A 17,270-nucleotide genomic window follows, 5' to 3' on the forward strand; every position below is an offset into this window, starting at 1 on the left:
TGAGCTTTCAAATAAGTTGATAACAATATGACTTATATATCATTATATGGAGATGTTGACAGTAGTGGGTACAAACACTGGGTACATTCACCAGGTAACTGTCTTTATGTAAAGGAAGAAATATCTGAACAAAACCTTACAAACTAAATATATAGATCCAGTTAACAATATTCCGGTGATCATATTTCCTATTTTTATAGAAGCATGTATTGAATGTTTGAAGCATGTACACTAACCTATAATAACCTTATTCTATTCATGCAGGCTGCCAGAGAGGAAGTTGAGAAAAAACGAAGGGTAAAATATCATTGTATAATTATCTTGATTATATAACTGACTGTTATCAGGAGACCTTTGTTAAAGTCTTGATTTTATTTTTATGTTTATTTTTTATCAATATTAGACTTGTTACAAAGTTGTTTACCAAAACGGTCAATGGTAGATACTGCAATAATGATATTATAGATGTAGATTATAGAGCATGTTTTGAAATGATAGAATTAAGTGTGTGGTGTTATGTTATGCATGAATTTTATTTTGAAGACTTGGAGCATTTGCTAAAGACTGAATGAAATACGTCTTTAAAGTTATGTATTGTTTTCTATAAATAATTAACTTTTGTAATTTATAAGAAGTGTACTGTTTCAATATTTATCAGATTTATAAACTGTATTTTATGTATAATTCAGGCAAAACAAGACGAAGAAGCTCGTAAAGCAAAGATTCGAGAACAACTAGAAATGGAGAAAAAAATGGAGGAGGAGCTACAAGATGTTCCAGCATGGAAGCGTGAAATTATGATGAAAAGGGGCGGAGCTATCAAAAACTGGGCAGATGAGAGAGAGGATCTGAATGAACAGGTGGATAAATAGTCTGCTGTCTGTTGTGTGTTAGTGATTTGACCTGAAGTCCTTCATGTTTTGATTATGACATTTGTAGATTGGTGCTGAATTAACTGCATGTTTTATAACCATGTTTGCTGTCAGCTTATGTTTTAATGCCTGACTTAATATAAAGCAGTCTAGCAATTTTAAGCAGATTTAGATTTGATGAATGGAAAAGATTTATTTGACCTTTTCATCAGGTCAATTTAATTCCAATCCTGAAGTATTACTTCTTTTATCATGATGTAAAATAATATTATTTTGAAAAGAAACAAAATTTAAAGACTTTTGAAATTATTTTATGCCATTTATTTCCTGATAAAAAATAGTGAATTATATTTGATCATACTAATTGAGCAGCTGTCCAGCTGTAAGCACAATTAAACTAAAGTTTCTTACTGTAAACTATACATAATAGTATGTAAGTACTGATATTGACATTATACAAATTTGGTCATTTTAACTTATTTTGATTATTGTTGTATTGATATGTAGATATTTCCTTTACCCTAGTGCCGCCCATATCTCAATTATAACATTGTTTAGTGATGTTATTGTTATGAAACAATCTAAACATCAGCATTTTTTATTTGGTTGATACATGGTGTACTGTTTTGTTGTAAAGCTAGGGTAAAGTAACTTTACATTTATGTTTAGATATAAATCCTTTACCCGAATTCTTACATTTATTTTTTTGTAATAGATTTTTTTTTGTAATACTTAATGCTATTTTTATATATATTTTTGTTAAATCTCCTATGTTTGTTTCTTTTATATATTCAAACAAGTGGGGTTTTTTATATCTTTTAAATCAAAGGCCAAATGATCCCCAAAAAATTTTCATTTTTATTTTTCAAAAGCTTTTTTTTTTTGGTGTCCAGATACAGTTTCAAAAATGTTGCTCGTTGCCCACATAGCTGAGTGCCATAATTTGCTTCTTTTGTATTGGCAATAAGAACAGTTCAAGTTGTTTATGGAAGACAAAATACCACTTTGTTTACATTTTGCAGCTTATTTCTATGGCTTAATGTGCCTTTAAAGCAGAGTCATGAATGATATTATTATAAAAATAATTATTGGGCTATACTATTCGCATTTTAACCAGTATTGGGTCATGCAAGTCTGGCGTTGGCTTGTGCTGCAGCTTGATTTTGACAATGTTTATATAATAGTTAGATACCAATAAATAAAAATATAACCATTTAAACAGCTAAAACTAGCTACATAGGATATACTTTTCGAAGACGCGCACAGTGTTTATGTAAATAGAAGAATGGTTTAAATGAATGGTTTAATCAACTTTAATGAGAACACTTTGCGAAATAGACTAACATAGGTTTTTCCACTGGACAAGTAAATACATATAAATATGAACGTGTAATAATAAATAGTGATGCTGGTTACACACGATGAGCTTGTTATAAATCTATGATGAGGAATTCATTAGTGTATTATGTCTGTAGTAGATCCTTCTAGAAAATCAAGACTGTTTTGAAATGTGGCCAAGGGACTGAATTCCTGAATCATTAGATTTACATGCACCTGTTAAGTTTAATTATTTTTGCTACTCTCCCTTATTGTTCAAGGTAGAATTTCAGTATTAAAGAGATCATCATTTTTGATAACCTATGAAAAAATCATATTTTAACAACATAAATGAACTGTTAGAAGTGACTGTGTATGTTCATCTAGCATGGTGTGTATGTAGTAATTATTTTAATGCATGTTTTGTTTAATCAGTTATACATGTATGTAGACTGCCAAAACATTAGTTGTAGTCTTCTAGAGGTGTAGACAGAAAGAAACATTAAATTTGTTCTATTGAAACTGTTTAAATATAGAATTAGAAATCCTTAGTTTTTACAGCTTGTGGGAAATTCTGATTAAGTGGCTGACTAAGGTATTTCAAATGGTTGTCATGGTAACCATAAAAGAATTATACATGATGTTTTTGAAGATTTGAAGCTCGAGTTATTGGAGATTTTGGCTTTTTTGGTGCAACGTTGTCTAATTTCAAACATGTTAGACACACACTGAAGAAGAACAAACTTATGTTTGTTTTTTATTCATTTGTCCATGTCTATATATATTATAATGTCACAATATAAAATTCTCAGTTTGTCTGAATGTAAACAAAATGTTCTATAATACTAAAACACTTAGCGTTCTGGAACGAAAAGGCTGATAAAACCTTTACCGCCGTATGTAGCCAGGCCAGCCTGCACATCCATACTCTATACTGTTGGTAGCTCAATTTTTATTTCTTGTTAAGAACTCCCTTAAAAATCTAATGGGCTGTTCTAGATTCAAGGTAGGACAAATACTGGAGTTTGAGGGAAGATTTTGTCAGATGTCAGTTCTGTGTCAGAGAGTTCTTTACATGATTTGATATTATATTACTTACAAAAGGGTATATTTTATAAAATTTATATAATACGGAAGTGTTTTGATATTTAATTTATTGAATGCTTATTTCAGTATTAGACCGCCTCTGTGGTCGAGGGGTTAGAGTCTATGACTTCTAATCCAGTTACCTCTCTGGCGTGGGTTCGATCCCCGGGAGATGCTTTGGTAGTTTAGCACGGAGGAAGGTAGTCTAGTACTGGTGTAACTCTCCAGGAACGATGGTTTAGGAAACTACCCGCCTATATGACTGAAATACTGTTGGGAAAAGGCATGAAATGAAACAAACAAACAAAATTTCAGTATTTTTATATTCTTTTGGCAGTCAACAAGTGTTTTTCTCTGCAGTATAATTTCATAATAAACTATCCATAAGTTGTCTTCATTCTATACAATGTTAATGTTTTAATCTAATGTAACATTAAGTATTATTTTTATTTTATTGAAAAATATAAGGTAAACATAAAATGTCTTGTTCAATGTTGATTTGATGCACAATAGATAGCATTTTGTATGATTTTAAACTTGTAAATTTTGCTGTAGTACATTAGATGATGTAGTTTTTGTTTTGTTTTAATGTAGATACATGTATATTCAGATGTTATATATAGTGAGATGTTAGAAAATCTCTACAGAAGACATAATTATTAACATAGGGCAAGTTGTGTTGTAACTACTGCAGCTTGAAATATTGAGGGGCTGGTAGGCGGGGGAGGGGGCCGGTAGGCGGGGAACTGTATTAAAGTCATGTAGGAGTGAAACTTTCTCTGAAAACACTGAAATCATTTAATGAGAGTGTAGTTAAACAATGTTTTATATGAAAGGTCTGATCTAGAATTTCAAACACAAAGCTAATCTTAACAACCTTTGTACTGTTGCCAACAAAATTTTAAGAATTTGATGTTGAAATCTTTGAAAAGTTCAAAATCAAACAAAAAATAATCTTTTATATGAATTTAGTTGGGTAAGTACATACTAGTATGTTAATTATTTTTAAGCTGTGTTGATCATTAGGGGATGTGTATTTTCTTCTAGTTTTATACTAAATTAGGTACAAAATAATGTTTCAATTATAAAGTGCAATATGTAATACGTTCATGTATATACATGTATATACTTCAGTATTGTTTTGTAAGATAACTGTGCAGTATTATACAAGAAATATTCAAGATTGAATTAAAAAATTTCAAGAAGTTTTTTTTTCTTACTGAATATTTTAAAACCACAATCAGTAGGTGTTTAAGGAGAAATTGTTTTTTACTTTAATATACATGATGTCATATGTTGCGAACGAGCATTGTTAGTAATGTTCACACTTCTGGAATACTCTTTATTTATTTTGATAACTTTAAAATATATTTGTGTTTTTAGCTCACTTGAGCACTTTTTGCCACCTGAGCACAAAGTATTTAAAGGTCAGTTTTTGTTATTGCAATATGTCTGTTGTTCCTTATTTGTTGGTATCTACTTATCTCCTAAATTACAAGGTATATTTTAAACAAACCTCAGAGCATGGACTCTTAGGTGGACCTCTACAAAATTTATAGATTGATAGAAATGATTCCAGACAGAAACATAAGCAGGTCACAAGAGCTAATATTATACTTTAAAAATGAAATCTTTAAAAAATCTTCACTTCAGAAACTACAAGAGCTAAAATGTTTAACATGTAGCAATCCATCATCTTGTGGTCCTTGACAAAAGTTATATAAATCAAGCCCTAGGGTAAAACAACTGTTGGGTCACTTACTTAATACATGTACATTGTTTACACTAACTTTTAAAATCACATTAAAGTCTTCTTATGTGAATATTTTATAAACCATGGAATGATGTAGCTGGGTTTATAATGACCGTCCAGTATGACTTACTTCTGCATTGAAATATTAAGATCATTTCTTGCCCTTAATCTCAGGTAAGCGATCCTGAGCCATTATGGCCCTCTTGTATTTTTATTTTCATTTGTTTTTGTTTGCTCTCAAATATTGATATTAGTTGTTTTTGTCTTAATCATACAGGTTTCCTTTGATTATAAACCTTTTCTATACATATGAATGTTTCATTACTATTTTATACATTACAGCAATGAAAATACTCTTTTTTTTTTTTTACATTCTGCTATCATAATAAAAGATATTATATATTTACATTGGTTAACATTCCACATTGTTTTTGATGAAACTACTCAGCATGTCTGCAATGTTTTACAATACTTATTATAAAGTTATACGATGTAATTATTTTCTATTTTTATTTGCTTGTCTTCTTTAAGAAATCCATCTTTTTTTCTATTTAATAATCAAATATAGAAGATATATATATGTAATATATAAGTAAAGTGATAGATTTGAATGAGCAGTGATTTACTATAATATTTATCTCATATTAGAAATCTTCAATGCAGCCAGTAGGATGCTTGATTTATGCCTGCTTTTTGATACTATATTTTACAAAGCATTTTGTACATTTGAACTAGAGCTATACTGCATATCTAAATAAATTCTTGAAATTCTCTAACACTGTGTTGTTGTTGTTGTGTATGTTGTTGGAAGTTTGCATGTTTTAAACCTGTTTGTTTGGAATGTTTTATGTACTTTGAGCAATTTACAGGTAACATATTCCTTTCTAACAGGTTGTTCCACCCAAGATAAATATGTTATACAATTATATAGCATTGTTTATTAAGAAGTTAAGCATTCTCCAGTGTTGCTTGTAATACAATCTGTAAATAAATTGTTTATCAAATTATTTCATTGTTATATAATACAATTACAATACATGTATATGTGTGTCTATATATTGTTCTTTATCTATAAGGTATGTTAAAAGTGACTTAATGTTAACACAAAAATTAATTCACAAAAATTTAGAGCTGAGTTTAATTAGGGAGAGGTCGGGAAATGAACTCGGGCCGCCGATTCAGAGCGTTGAATTGTGAATCGGGCGGCCCGAGTTCGATTCCCGGTTAGGGTGCTTGCTTCTCAACACAGGGATCTAATCCATGGGTTAATATCCATGATACCTATTATGACACAGTGCTAGCTAGTTCCAGGAAGCTGGCTGTTGAATGGTTCAAACATGCTAAAACTTTTATCATAATAAAGATTAAATAAAGATATTTTAAAATAAAATGTAGAGCTGGCTTAATTAGAAAATAAAAGTCGACTTCTTATACAATGTATGTCATTTAAACAACGTAGGACTAAGTATATATTGATGTTGACTTATGTTAAACTTAAAGCATTGTTCGTGCTTATGCTTATATGATAGAGTTCATTGATCGCATGTGAACTAAGAGTTAATGATTGTGAAATAAAATATTTGTTCTTCTGAGCAAGAGACCTCTGATCAAAATATAAACAAAATTGTATTACAATGTTGTAAGTCTCAAATTTACAGGAAAAAACACATTTCGTGAAAACGATTTAACACGTATGTGATCTTCTTAAAGCAAGGTTTAAGCAAATGAGACTTAAGGAAATGTTATCACAAAAGTGACCTAGATCATGGCTATACAAATGTGACATAAAGTTAAGCTTTCACCAAATTTCCAGCGAATATTTTCCAAGTAACGTATTAAATCATTCTATGCAGTATCGAATGTGTCTCTATTAAAAATATCTTTCCTATCATATAAAGGAAGACTATAAAACAAGAAGTACATAATTTGTATATTTACCTTGTTCAGCTGAGTACTATAAGCTATAATGAGCTTATGTTTTGTGAACAAAAATTCAGGGAATAATTGTTTCAAATGTTATATATTGATCATTTCCACATCTTCGAACAATGACTAACAAGCAATATAAGCAATACTCATATGCCAAAGACCAAATGACTTGATGATTCAAGAATGATTTATACCACCGGAAACTATGAAAATGACTTTACTTGGGGATCATATGCCGCTTTTCATGGAATGGCACTAACTTGTCATTTTGAAGGTTCCATAATGACCGCCATTTGAACACATATGCGGATGATTCAAAATTTACCAGTTCATGTTAAATGTTGAATATTGCTTAAGCCGGTGATGATAGGGGGTATGGTCGGTAGCTTGCAATTACCACTACCGTCCATGAACAGTCTTAATCAAACCGAGCTTGCAACATTTTCAATTTTGGGGTGTTATGGGTAGAGGTTGTACACACAAAGCACATATACGGTTCAAATAAGAAATTATTGGTTTATGGTGATGGGTTAAAGAATTGATGGCACTGAACAATGAAGAAACGGAAATGCTGTTCATTTAACAAATTGATTTTTAGGACATTATTACTGAACGTCCATCACTTGTCCAGTCTCGTTTGATATATTGTAAGCGCTTGCATTCCGAGGTTATTCTTTTAAAGTATGAATAAAATTTTCCATTTCCATAAAACGTTGAAATCTGTATGTGTCGTTATTATGTTCATCCAAAAACTTATATCCTATCCACAGATATACCAAATGTCAGTTTGGGAAAATTATGTAGAAAAGATAGAAGCGTTGCTATATCAGAAGTTAATAAAATAAACAATATTAACATGTAATGTTTTATATATATGATTTTGTTTGTATTTACAGGAACTTGAGGAACAAAGACTAGCAGAACTGGTAACGAGTTTTGTACTCGGCATGTTTATATATACATGTACTAAATAATGATTGTTGTGCAGCGTGTCTAATTATAGTTGGCATGCTTGATAATACATGATATTTATTATACAATCAAAGACAATTGTTTCTTAGTTTAAATTATTTTTATTATTTTACTTATTTCAAGTTCCTTACGTCTTAAACAGCATTGAGTAGATGTATTATCTCCCGTGATTTGTGCATATTAATGAATTATGATTAAATGATTTAAGCTAGCTAGCATGGTTACACTAGTAAATGTATAGCTGGATGTTCGTAACAGTAATTATATGATATATGATAATATTGTTAGCCGGTGATACTGACTATCCAGCATAAAATCATACAAGATAAGCTGTATCCGATTGTACAACTATGTAGTTCTGCACATATTATCTGTTGTATAATCAAACCAATTAGCACGTGTAGTCAATGCTTTATCAATAGCACGTGTACATAGTTACATGTTTCTACATGAAGATATTGTGAAGAAATATTGTTACTTTACTGAAAGTAAAGAAGTAGAAACAAAAGTTACATCCCAAAACTTCTCGGCACGATAAATATTAAATATGTATACAGTACGTTCTTATTCTACTGAGTGTTTTCTATCTCTTTAAATATGTATTTATCTATCTAATTTCGTTTTTAGTTTATACTCTGTTTAATAATTTATCTCTTGTATTTGTCCATCTCTTTAATTTTATTTTCTATTTCTTACTATTGTTCTTCGTGCGTTAACACCACTTTGTAATGTCGTTAGAACATGTTCATTTCTAACTTAAACCCGTAACTATTATTATAACTATTGCATTTGTTAGTGTCAATAATTTCTTCAGTGTGAGCGTGTTATTTTGTAACCTAACTGTACCTATTACAGGGGGATTCTGACAGCGACAGAGTATTTACACAAAAAGCAACTTTGGTATTAAGAGTGAGTTTTGTTCATACCTACTAGTGTTGGTTGCCTGTTTACGCTTTGCCTACAGTAGTATGACAAGTTGCCCATGTTATAACTTGATCAAACTAAGAAACTTTCTCCCCTGATTACTACTGACATTCAGAAGCAGCATAGTTCGAATTGTTCACTAGTAAACAACAGTTTTACTGACTGTCATCTTTGAGGACTAATACCATCACTGTCCAAGCTGAAGTTAACCAATAAAAATATTACATTTATTATCTATTTTAATTCCAGAACTTTATCATTTTAAAATATTATATTAACTTACTGCCTGCATATAATACTTGAAGGAGTTTTAGTTTGGTGTGCGTTTTTTTTTCTAGTATAAAAATTTCTAGTGTCAAAAGATATTCTTAAACAGGGTTTTCTTCCTCTTTTTTATGTCCACATTTCTTATATCATATAATACAAAATTCTCCAGTTCGTTGCGACACGAATGACTGTTTCGGTAAACTAAAACTACTTCTATACTAAATAGATTTTCGGACTTTCACAATGTTCAGGTCATCATTCTTTATAAAGGTAAAGCAATAACACACATAATAACCATGTGTAATACAAAACGATTAATAAAAATACCGAAGAGCGCGATTAATTGACGGATAAGATAATTTCATTTGAATATGTTTACATTGCGAAATTATCCAGTTCGCTATTCATTTTACATATTGCGACATTTCATTTTTGATAATCAAACACTCATACCAATCGGAATGTTCTGCTATTATGGCCGACGAAAAGGCTCGAGACGTTGCAATTGCCCTTTTTCATTCCATAAGGGCGTCGCGCTTCGGAGCGGACGCCAATAATTAAATTGTGTCAAAATATACGATATTAGCGTGCAACGGAATGAATGAATTTGCATGGAGTGTTTATGATTTGTTGAGAGATATGTGATTTATCATCTTATATGCAAGAAAGTATGATTTAATTGGCAGCATTTTGCGGATAAGATAATGAGATGATCATAAATGAGAAAAATGTATTCCTTTGTTCCGTAATGTTTTATATTTGATTCATATCTAATTAGAATGAAAAGCTTATTAAAAAAACTGTTGTCTTTTTACAAATTGTTTCTTAATCAATATCTTTAAATGATAACTACAGTGTAATTGTCTGCCAGTGTTGTCTATATGTAAAGTTTATTCATAAAACATATACAACGATTCCATAAATAATCAAATGTTTGCCAAAACAAAATATTGCATAAAATGTCTTGAATTGTTTGATTCAAGACAAATCTTGTTTGCATGTTTACCGGTGTCGAACACTCGTGCTCCAATTTTGTCCTTACAACTTTTGTAACATTTATACAAACTAATGTAAATATTGTTGGAAATTGTTGCTATGTGTTGCTATGAAGCTTGCTCTATTCCAGGAACGCCTGAATGCTTCACCACCCCCTCCTCCTGCTCAAACCCAACCTAAACAAACATCAGAAAAAAAATCTCCAACCGTGCCGCACGTGAGTCTTCTTACATATATGTGAATTAAATGCCTATGCCACAGATGTATTTTTACAGGTCAAATATTGTTCGTTATGCATATTTTAAAACGTTTGTTGCACGATTACAAGTGTTTAGTAATTATACAATGAAGCAGATTCTGTAGCAATAAAGTTGTTGTGAAGTTGTGTAGTTTCTAAACACAGAATACTGTGATATTAACTGTGATATTAACTGATGCATCATGGAAGCTGTTAATTAATGTGGTCACTAGTGTGTGTTTTAATTCCAAGTCAAAAGTCGTCGTCATAAAACGACGGGAACAAGTTAGAACATAACTAGTTTGTTATAAATCATTTGATGTTAGATTAATCGAGACACAGTTTCATAAGTTTATGTCATGAATTTATATACAGTTAGCTCAATACAGCTTTTTGGATTTCTGCGTGCAGTTTCTAAAAATGTTGTAATGAATACACTACTGTAGTTTATATTGATCTATTTGCTCATCCACGAAAATATTTAACTTATACCATTTTTAACTTGTTCCTTTAAACATTTAACAAATGTTATTGTACATTTTGTCTCAATCGCGTGTCATTCAAGCAATGCAGCCACTGCCTTCACTTTGGCATTTTTTCATAATTGTGTTTCTCGTGCATGTTTCACGTGCAATGTGTAAGCGCTACATAGCTTGGTGTATTACAGGACTCCCGAGATGTGCACACCCCTCCACCTTCACAACCTATATCCAAAAAGGTTACACCACAAAAGACTATCGTGTTGCAAGTGAGTCCAGTGATCTATATAATTATAGAAGTGAATGCATGTATTGTTGTTTACGAGCATTTTATTTTAATATTTCATTTGAAAGTTAGAGTCGTTTTACCGTGGCTGCTATTTTTATTTTCAGAAGTTAAATCTTACTATTTTGTTTCTGTCACTTACTATGGTGGGATGGGTGTGGGGGCTTGAACTTAATGTCTTTAACTTTTATATAATATATTTCTGCATTTTCGGGAGGTATAAAACATGATTGGTAATATCTCGATGGATACATAACGTGTTGCACATTTTGGGGAGGCTACATTTCTTTCGCGTTTGTTTCAGGTCGCGAAATTGATATCAATAAAGGCTACATAAGGTTAAGCTATGTTCAGAACAAAGTTTCTTCACCATTTTAACGTAAAATCTCGTACAAAAACACAGATAACAGTTTAACATCACCTTGCAGAATCACCTAATTCGCCTTAATATGACGTAAATTAAGTTCATACTAGTACATGTATACAAAAATAATAATGGTTTATTTTGCTTCCTCATTTTTAATTTTTGTTTAAATTTTTTAGTCATTTGTTTTATAGACAGAAAGCCTGTTACAGGTTATTTTGATGTTATATTTTGTTCTTATTGTTGTTGTTGTTGTGGTTGTTGTTGAATATACAACAATTATACAACAATATGCTATTGTTACATCAAGACGGAAACCATGGAAGTTGGTAATGTCAATTTATTTGACGTTTAACATATCTAGTTAACTAACAGTTTATGACCATTCACGTATACAATCTAGGCAATCAAAACGTTGTATGAAGCGAATTTTGTTTGTTTGTTTTGCATTACTTTATTGAACATGTTTATCAAAATATATTCAAAAAGTTATAAGTTATAATGTGTATTTGTTTAGATTTTTGTGTTAATGAAATGGAAGGGTAACTAAGTCTATTAAAACATGCATGACTTATACAAAATACTATTGTTAAAAGTTGTGTTCAAGGGGCACAATTCAAACAGTTGTTCATATTTCATTACCTTTCTTGCTCGATGGAAATCGTTTGAATCAATATCGTTCGTCCTTTAGTGCGAGAATGACTTCTATGAAATATCGCAACAACTTGTGTTTAGAAACAATATATTTTGTATTACACTATATACATTTTTGTATACATGTATTATCAGAATCAAACTAAAGAACCGGAAGTAAAGAAGGCACCAGCTCCGAGACGAAGCCTTGATGAGACAAAGCTAGAAGAGGAATGGGATAGCCTACCATTATGGAAGAGAGAGATCATGATGAAAAGAGGCGGGGCTCCTACAAACTGGGGAGATGAAAGGGAAGAAGTGAACGAGGTCGACGAAGAAAGTGTTGAACCATGATCATCTGATTTGTTCTATATAGCTAAATTATTATATTTTGTTAAGCAATTTGTTTCTTGTTGTGATGCGCAAACATGTTTAAAGTAAACAAAAACGTGTAATACAAATATAAAACATGTTTAAAGTAAGCAAAAAAACGTGTAATACAAATATACAATACAATACAATACAATTTATTTGCTTTAAACATTATAACAACGTTTCTAGCATAATAATAGACAGGTAACATAGTTAATAGCAACAATATGCAAAAAAAATGTTATGAAATCTGTGTTAGCGGAGGGATATTTGTTATATGACAAAAATATAAATCTTGATTTGATATTTTTTGTGATGAAATACATAAAGATTACTACATATTAATATAAAAACTTGTTTTTAAAGTAAACAAAAACGTGTAATACAAATATAAAACATGTTTAAAGTAAACAAAAACGTGTAATACAAATATAAAAAGATGTTCGAAATTAACAAAATCGTGTTACACAGTTAACAGTTGCTATAATAAAAGGACATTTAATAGTTTTGTTAATGATAAAAGGGCACGTAACATCTTTGTTAAGGTTATGACAACAATCTCCAGTGTGACAGTTATTATATTGATGACGTCATCTAACTTAAGAGAACATGTTTATTAAGCTTATTCAATATGTTGGGGTGCTATCATTATGATTAAGAAAGAATCGGTTTGATTTTGCTTCCGGGGTTAACCATGCGAAGTAGTAAAGATTTCATACAAGAGGTTTTAGAGGAGCACAATGCTATATTAGAGTTGTAAGATTTACTGAATTGCTGACTGTGTTCCTCACCTTTGCTCGTAGAAATTTCATTATCATTTTATTTAATTTCAAGATATTTCAGCTGTTAAGCCTTGGTGAATTGATGTGTGTATTAGTAACAAACTGAACGAAATACAAAACTAGTAACTATATCTTACTATTATACAAAATACATCTCACCATTTAATAAACGTGTTCACGCATTTAGGAATTGTTCTTTGAACTTAAGTTAAGAAATTTTATCTGAATCTATCGATGTGTGTAAATTATTTTATATATGTTTGTTGTATTATAAAGTGCACGCTTCATTTATCCAGTGAAACAATGGATGAGGATTTTGTTGTTTGTATGAATGTTGTAATATGAAATACAGACGTTTTGTGTGTGGTGTATAAAAATAAATAGGTTGTATGTCGTGATAAAACTTGCATAAAATCTGTTAATTTATGCTAGATACATAACATAAATAATGTTGATAAACTTGAAAGCAACTTTCTGCATATATTGTTTGATCATTAAAATTATTACAATGAAACAGATAAGAAGATAATTTAATTTTCATATCAATCTTACGGACTACAATAGCGATTGGTAGTTTATTTCTATATTTATTTTCTCTAGTGTAAATTATACCTTTTCTGAGAATACAGATTTTTTTTCTAAATTGATTCAACTATGTTAATCGTTTAAATTGTACAATATAGTATTTCGTTTTGTTTTTTTCGTGGTCAGGACCTTATTAGGAAGATGTTTATTCTACATTTCTTTCTGACACAGAAATTCGGGATTATATTTACACACAAATCAATTTACCATGTCTTGTAATAACAATACCTGCTACTTCCGGCAGCTTGTACATTTCTTGCTGAAACCGGAAGTAAACGCTTTTACACTGTGTTAAATGTTTCTATGTCTATAAATGTGGATACTAAATATGTTATGTTTGAAAGGAAATGAGTTTTTGTATAAGACATAATCTTAAATTATATGTACATATTTTCTAATTAAAAGTATGTTTGGTAAATTTAATACATATAATATTTATATATAATTATATTTACTGAGCTAAACTAACGAATAACATTGATGTTTTGATCATAAAAGATTTAAATAAATTTTGTAAAGATATTTACGGCTTTTGAATTTTCAGACATTTCTTTATGTAAATGTTAATATATACCTTATATGATCATATTGGAGCTTAAATGATTTGGCTGCTAAGAAACAAGCTAAGCTAATACATGGACACAAGCTTATGTTTTAGATATCATGCATTTAACATTTCCATAAACATTTGTTTGAAAACAGAGTTTCAATGCATAGTGATGTATTTTTCTTATCCAATGTATTCGTTATCAAGATCAAAATAAAAATGATACGAAATGTATACTTTCAGTAGTTGTTTATGTCCTTATAACTGCAGTAATTGTTTATGTCCTTATAATAACAGAAGTGGTTTATGTCCTTATAACTGCAGTTGTTGTTTATGTCCTTATAACTGCAGTAGTTGTTTATGTCCTTATAACTGCAGTAGTTGTTTATGTCCTTATAACTGCAGTAGTTGTTTATGTCCTTATAATTACAGTAGTTGTTTATGTCCTTATAACTGCAGTAGTTGTTTATGTCTTTATAATTACAGTAGTGGTTTATGTCCTTATAACTGCAGTAGTTGTTTATGTCCTTATAACTGCAGTAGTTGTTTATGTCCTTATAACTGCAGTAGTTGTTTATGTCCTTATAATTACAGTAGTGGTTTATGTCCTTATAACTGCAGTAGTTGTTTATGTCCTTATAACTGCAGTTAGTTGTTTATGTCCTTATAACTGCAGTAGTTTGTTTATGTCCTTATAACTGCAGTAGTTGTTTATGTCCTTATAACTTCAGTAGTTGTTTATGTCCTTATAACTGCACTAGTTGTTTATGTCTTTATGATTACAGTAGTGGTTTATGTCTTTATAACTGCAGTAGTTGTTTATGTCCTTATAACTGCAGTAGTTGTTTATGTCCTTATAACTTCAGTAGTTGTTTATGTCCTTATAATTACAGTAGTGGTTTATGTTCTTATGTAAATATTGACAAAATGTAAGATAAAAATAATACCTGATAGCACCAATGTAACGAAGTAAAATGACCACCCATAGAGTTATGACCCCCGGCCTTGATCTTTTAAAGAAAAGTGACTCCACGATCATAATATTATGACCACCGGTCATACATGAAAATAAGTCTCATGGAGAATGAAGAATAAAATGTGTTGTCATTATTTAAAGAAAGATAACCTCTTTCATTATACAATAGAAGTTAATGAAATTTTGCTAAAAGAAAATGATAAAAAAAAGAAACTTAAAAAATCCTTTCAAGTTAAATCATGACTGAATTTATTAAGTATGATTCTTTTATATCTCAAATTCAGCACTTGTAATGGGAATTATCTTCACTGGCTAACTTATTTCTCATTTGGTTTAGACTGTGTATCGTTAATTTGTACTTCTTTTGATGCCACAGTTGCCACAAACACAATTACAAGTTAAAAGTTTTATATAATAAATTGACAAAAATAAGAATAGTAATATTACAAAGGAGAGGGAACATTTTATGCAAGTCAATATTTTACGAGAAGCGGTGGACGTGTGGTAAAGGTGTCTGCCTCTCACCATCAAGGGTTCGAGTCCTACAGGGGTCAGGACTATGTTTCCTCAAATTTCACGAGTAAATGTTAGTTATAGGAAACAAACATAAGATTAGTTCAAATAAGTTTTAAACTTTTATAAAATTGAAATATTTCCTGTAAGTCAGTATTATTATAATGACAGGAACATGTTTTATCTTGTTAATCTGACAGTGGTCAATATTACACAGATTTCAGATCGTCTGCAGGCATATTGTATCCAACAATTCCGGAATTAATGTTCACATGAAGTTGCCATTACGTATAGATTGAATGTCGATGTACTTACTAAAAGTGTTTAATTTCTTACTCGTATTCGACTGTTATTGAATTTGCTAAAACGGCCTTACAAATTCTATTCAAATGAAATACAAGCTCAAGTTTAATTAAAGCTGCACGCCTCCAGACGAGCCAAAATATTTCAAGAAATTCAATTTTTAGAAACATGTATTCAGATCTTAAGAAAAATAAAAAGATTCAATATTTAATTTATTATTTACATGTTATGTGCGATTAATGACTGATTTTGCGGTAGAAATCACTATAATTCTACTGCGTTACTAACGCAGTAAGAGGTTTTTATGTATATTTTGACCTCTTTTTGGTAATTTACGTGGATTGTAAGTGCCATTTGCAAGGTGTAAATTACTTTCTTTGTTCACTTCACAGTATGTTACTTTTAAACACACTTTCAAATTTTCATGAAAATTTGCATGAATCTGGAGGCATGCTGCTTTAAAGTAAATGTGTCTATAATGGAAGATTTGTAATACCAGAAATGACTATGTTGACAGTGTTTAGTATCATACGTGAAAACGAATCACGAAAGAATTGTATGTACAGACTCAATCAAACCGAGTCTGCAATTTTCATGTAATTTTTCTGTTTTTAATGCTTCCGAGGGATCACTTTTTTCCAGATATGTATTTATGGATGATGTTGGTAAGTGTAAGATAAATAACCCAATACCACATATCAATATATAGTAGATGATAAAGTGTGCTTGAACAAAATATTACATGTATAATTCATCACAAAAGTATTCATGCTAAATCACTTTGAAGTCAATCAACATTTTGTTTTCTAGAAATATTTCATAAGATTATCCAAATGATACATCTCTATTGTTTTTATCAATATCTGAAATATATGTATGGAAAATGTGCCCATTCTCGACGTATCCACTTTAAGAAACTTTTAGATCTTTCCCTATTTTGTACTTTGAAAATAAAATCAACAAACATTTAAAACTGGTGAAACAAAGGGGGAAATAAGGTACAATGCTTTAATTAGTACATGTATTAACATTCCTATTTCTATCTTATCAATCATATTAGATATGATAGTTATAAT

The 17,270-nt window shown here is 30.3% G+C and overlaps 1 protein-coding gene across 1 annotated transcript in view; it reads left to right on the plus strand.

The window, feature by feature from the left end:
- The window catches only part of LOC132732059 (unconventional myosin-XVI-like), a gene marked incomplete at its 5' end in the record, with an annotated part of 93,141 nt that extends 78,505 nt beyond the window's left edge, over nt 1-14,636 (plus strand). Inside the window, 7 exon segments of the mRNA XM_060718406.1 lie at nt 265-297; nt 690-860; nt 7,854-7,883; nt 8,785-8,838; nt 10,247-10,333; nt 11,022-11,102; nt 12,273-14,636. Coding sequence (XP_060574389.1) covers nt 265-297; nt 690-860; nt 7,854-7,883; nt 8,785-8,838; nt 10,247-10,333; nt 11,022-11,102; nt 12,273-12,470 — 654 coding nt within the window.
- Between the last annotated feature and the right edge of the window lie 2,634 nt (nt 14,637-17,270).

The sequence above is a fragment of the Ruditapes philippinarum genome, unplaced genomic scaffold (assembly GCF_026571515.1).
Source record: "Ruditapes philippinarum isolate M1 unplaced genomic scaffold, ASM2657151v2 ctg1268_1_1_1_1, whole genome shotgun sequence".
In the NCBI taxonomy this organism is placed as follows: domain Eukaryota; kingdom Metazoa; phylum Mollusca; class Bivalvia; order Venerida; family Veneridae; genus Ruditapes; species Ruditapes philippinarum.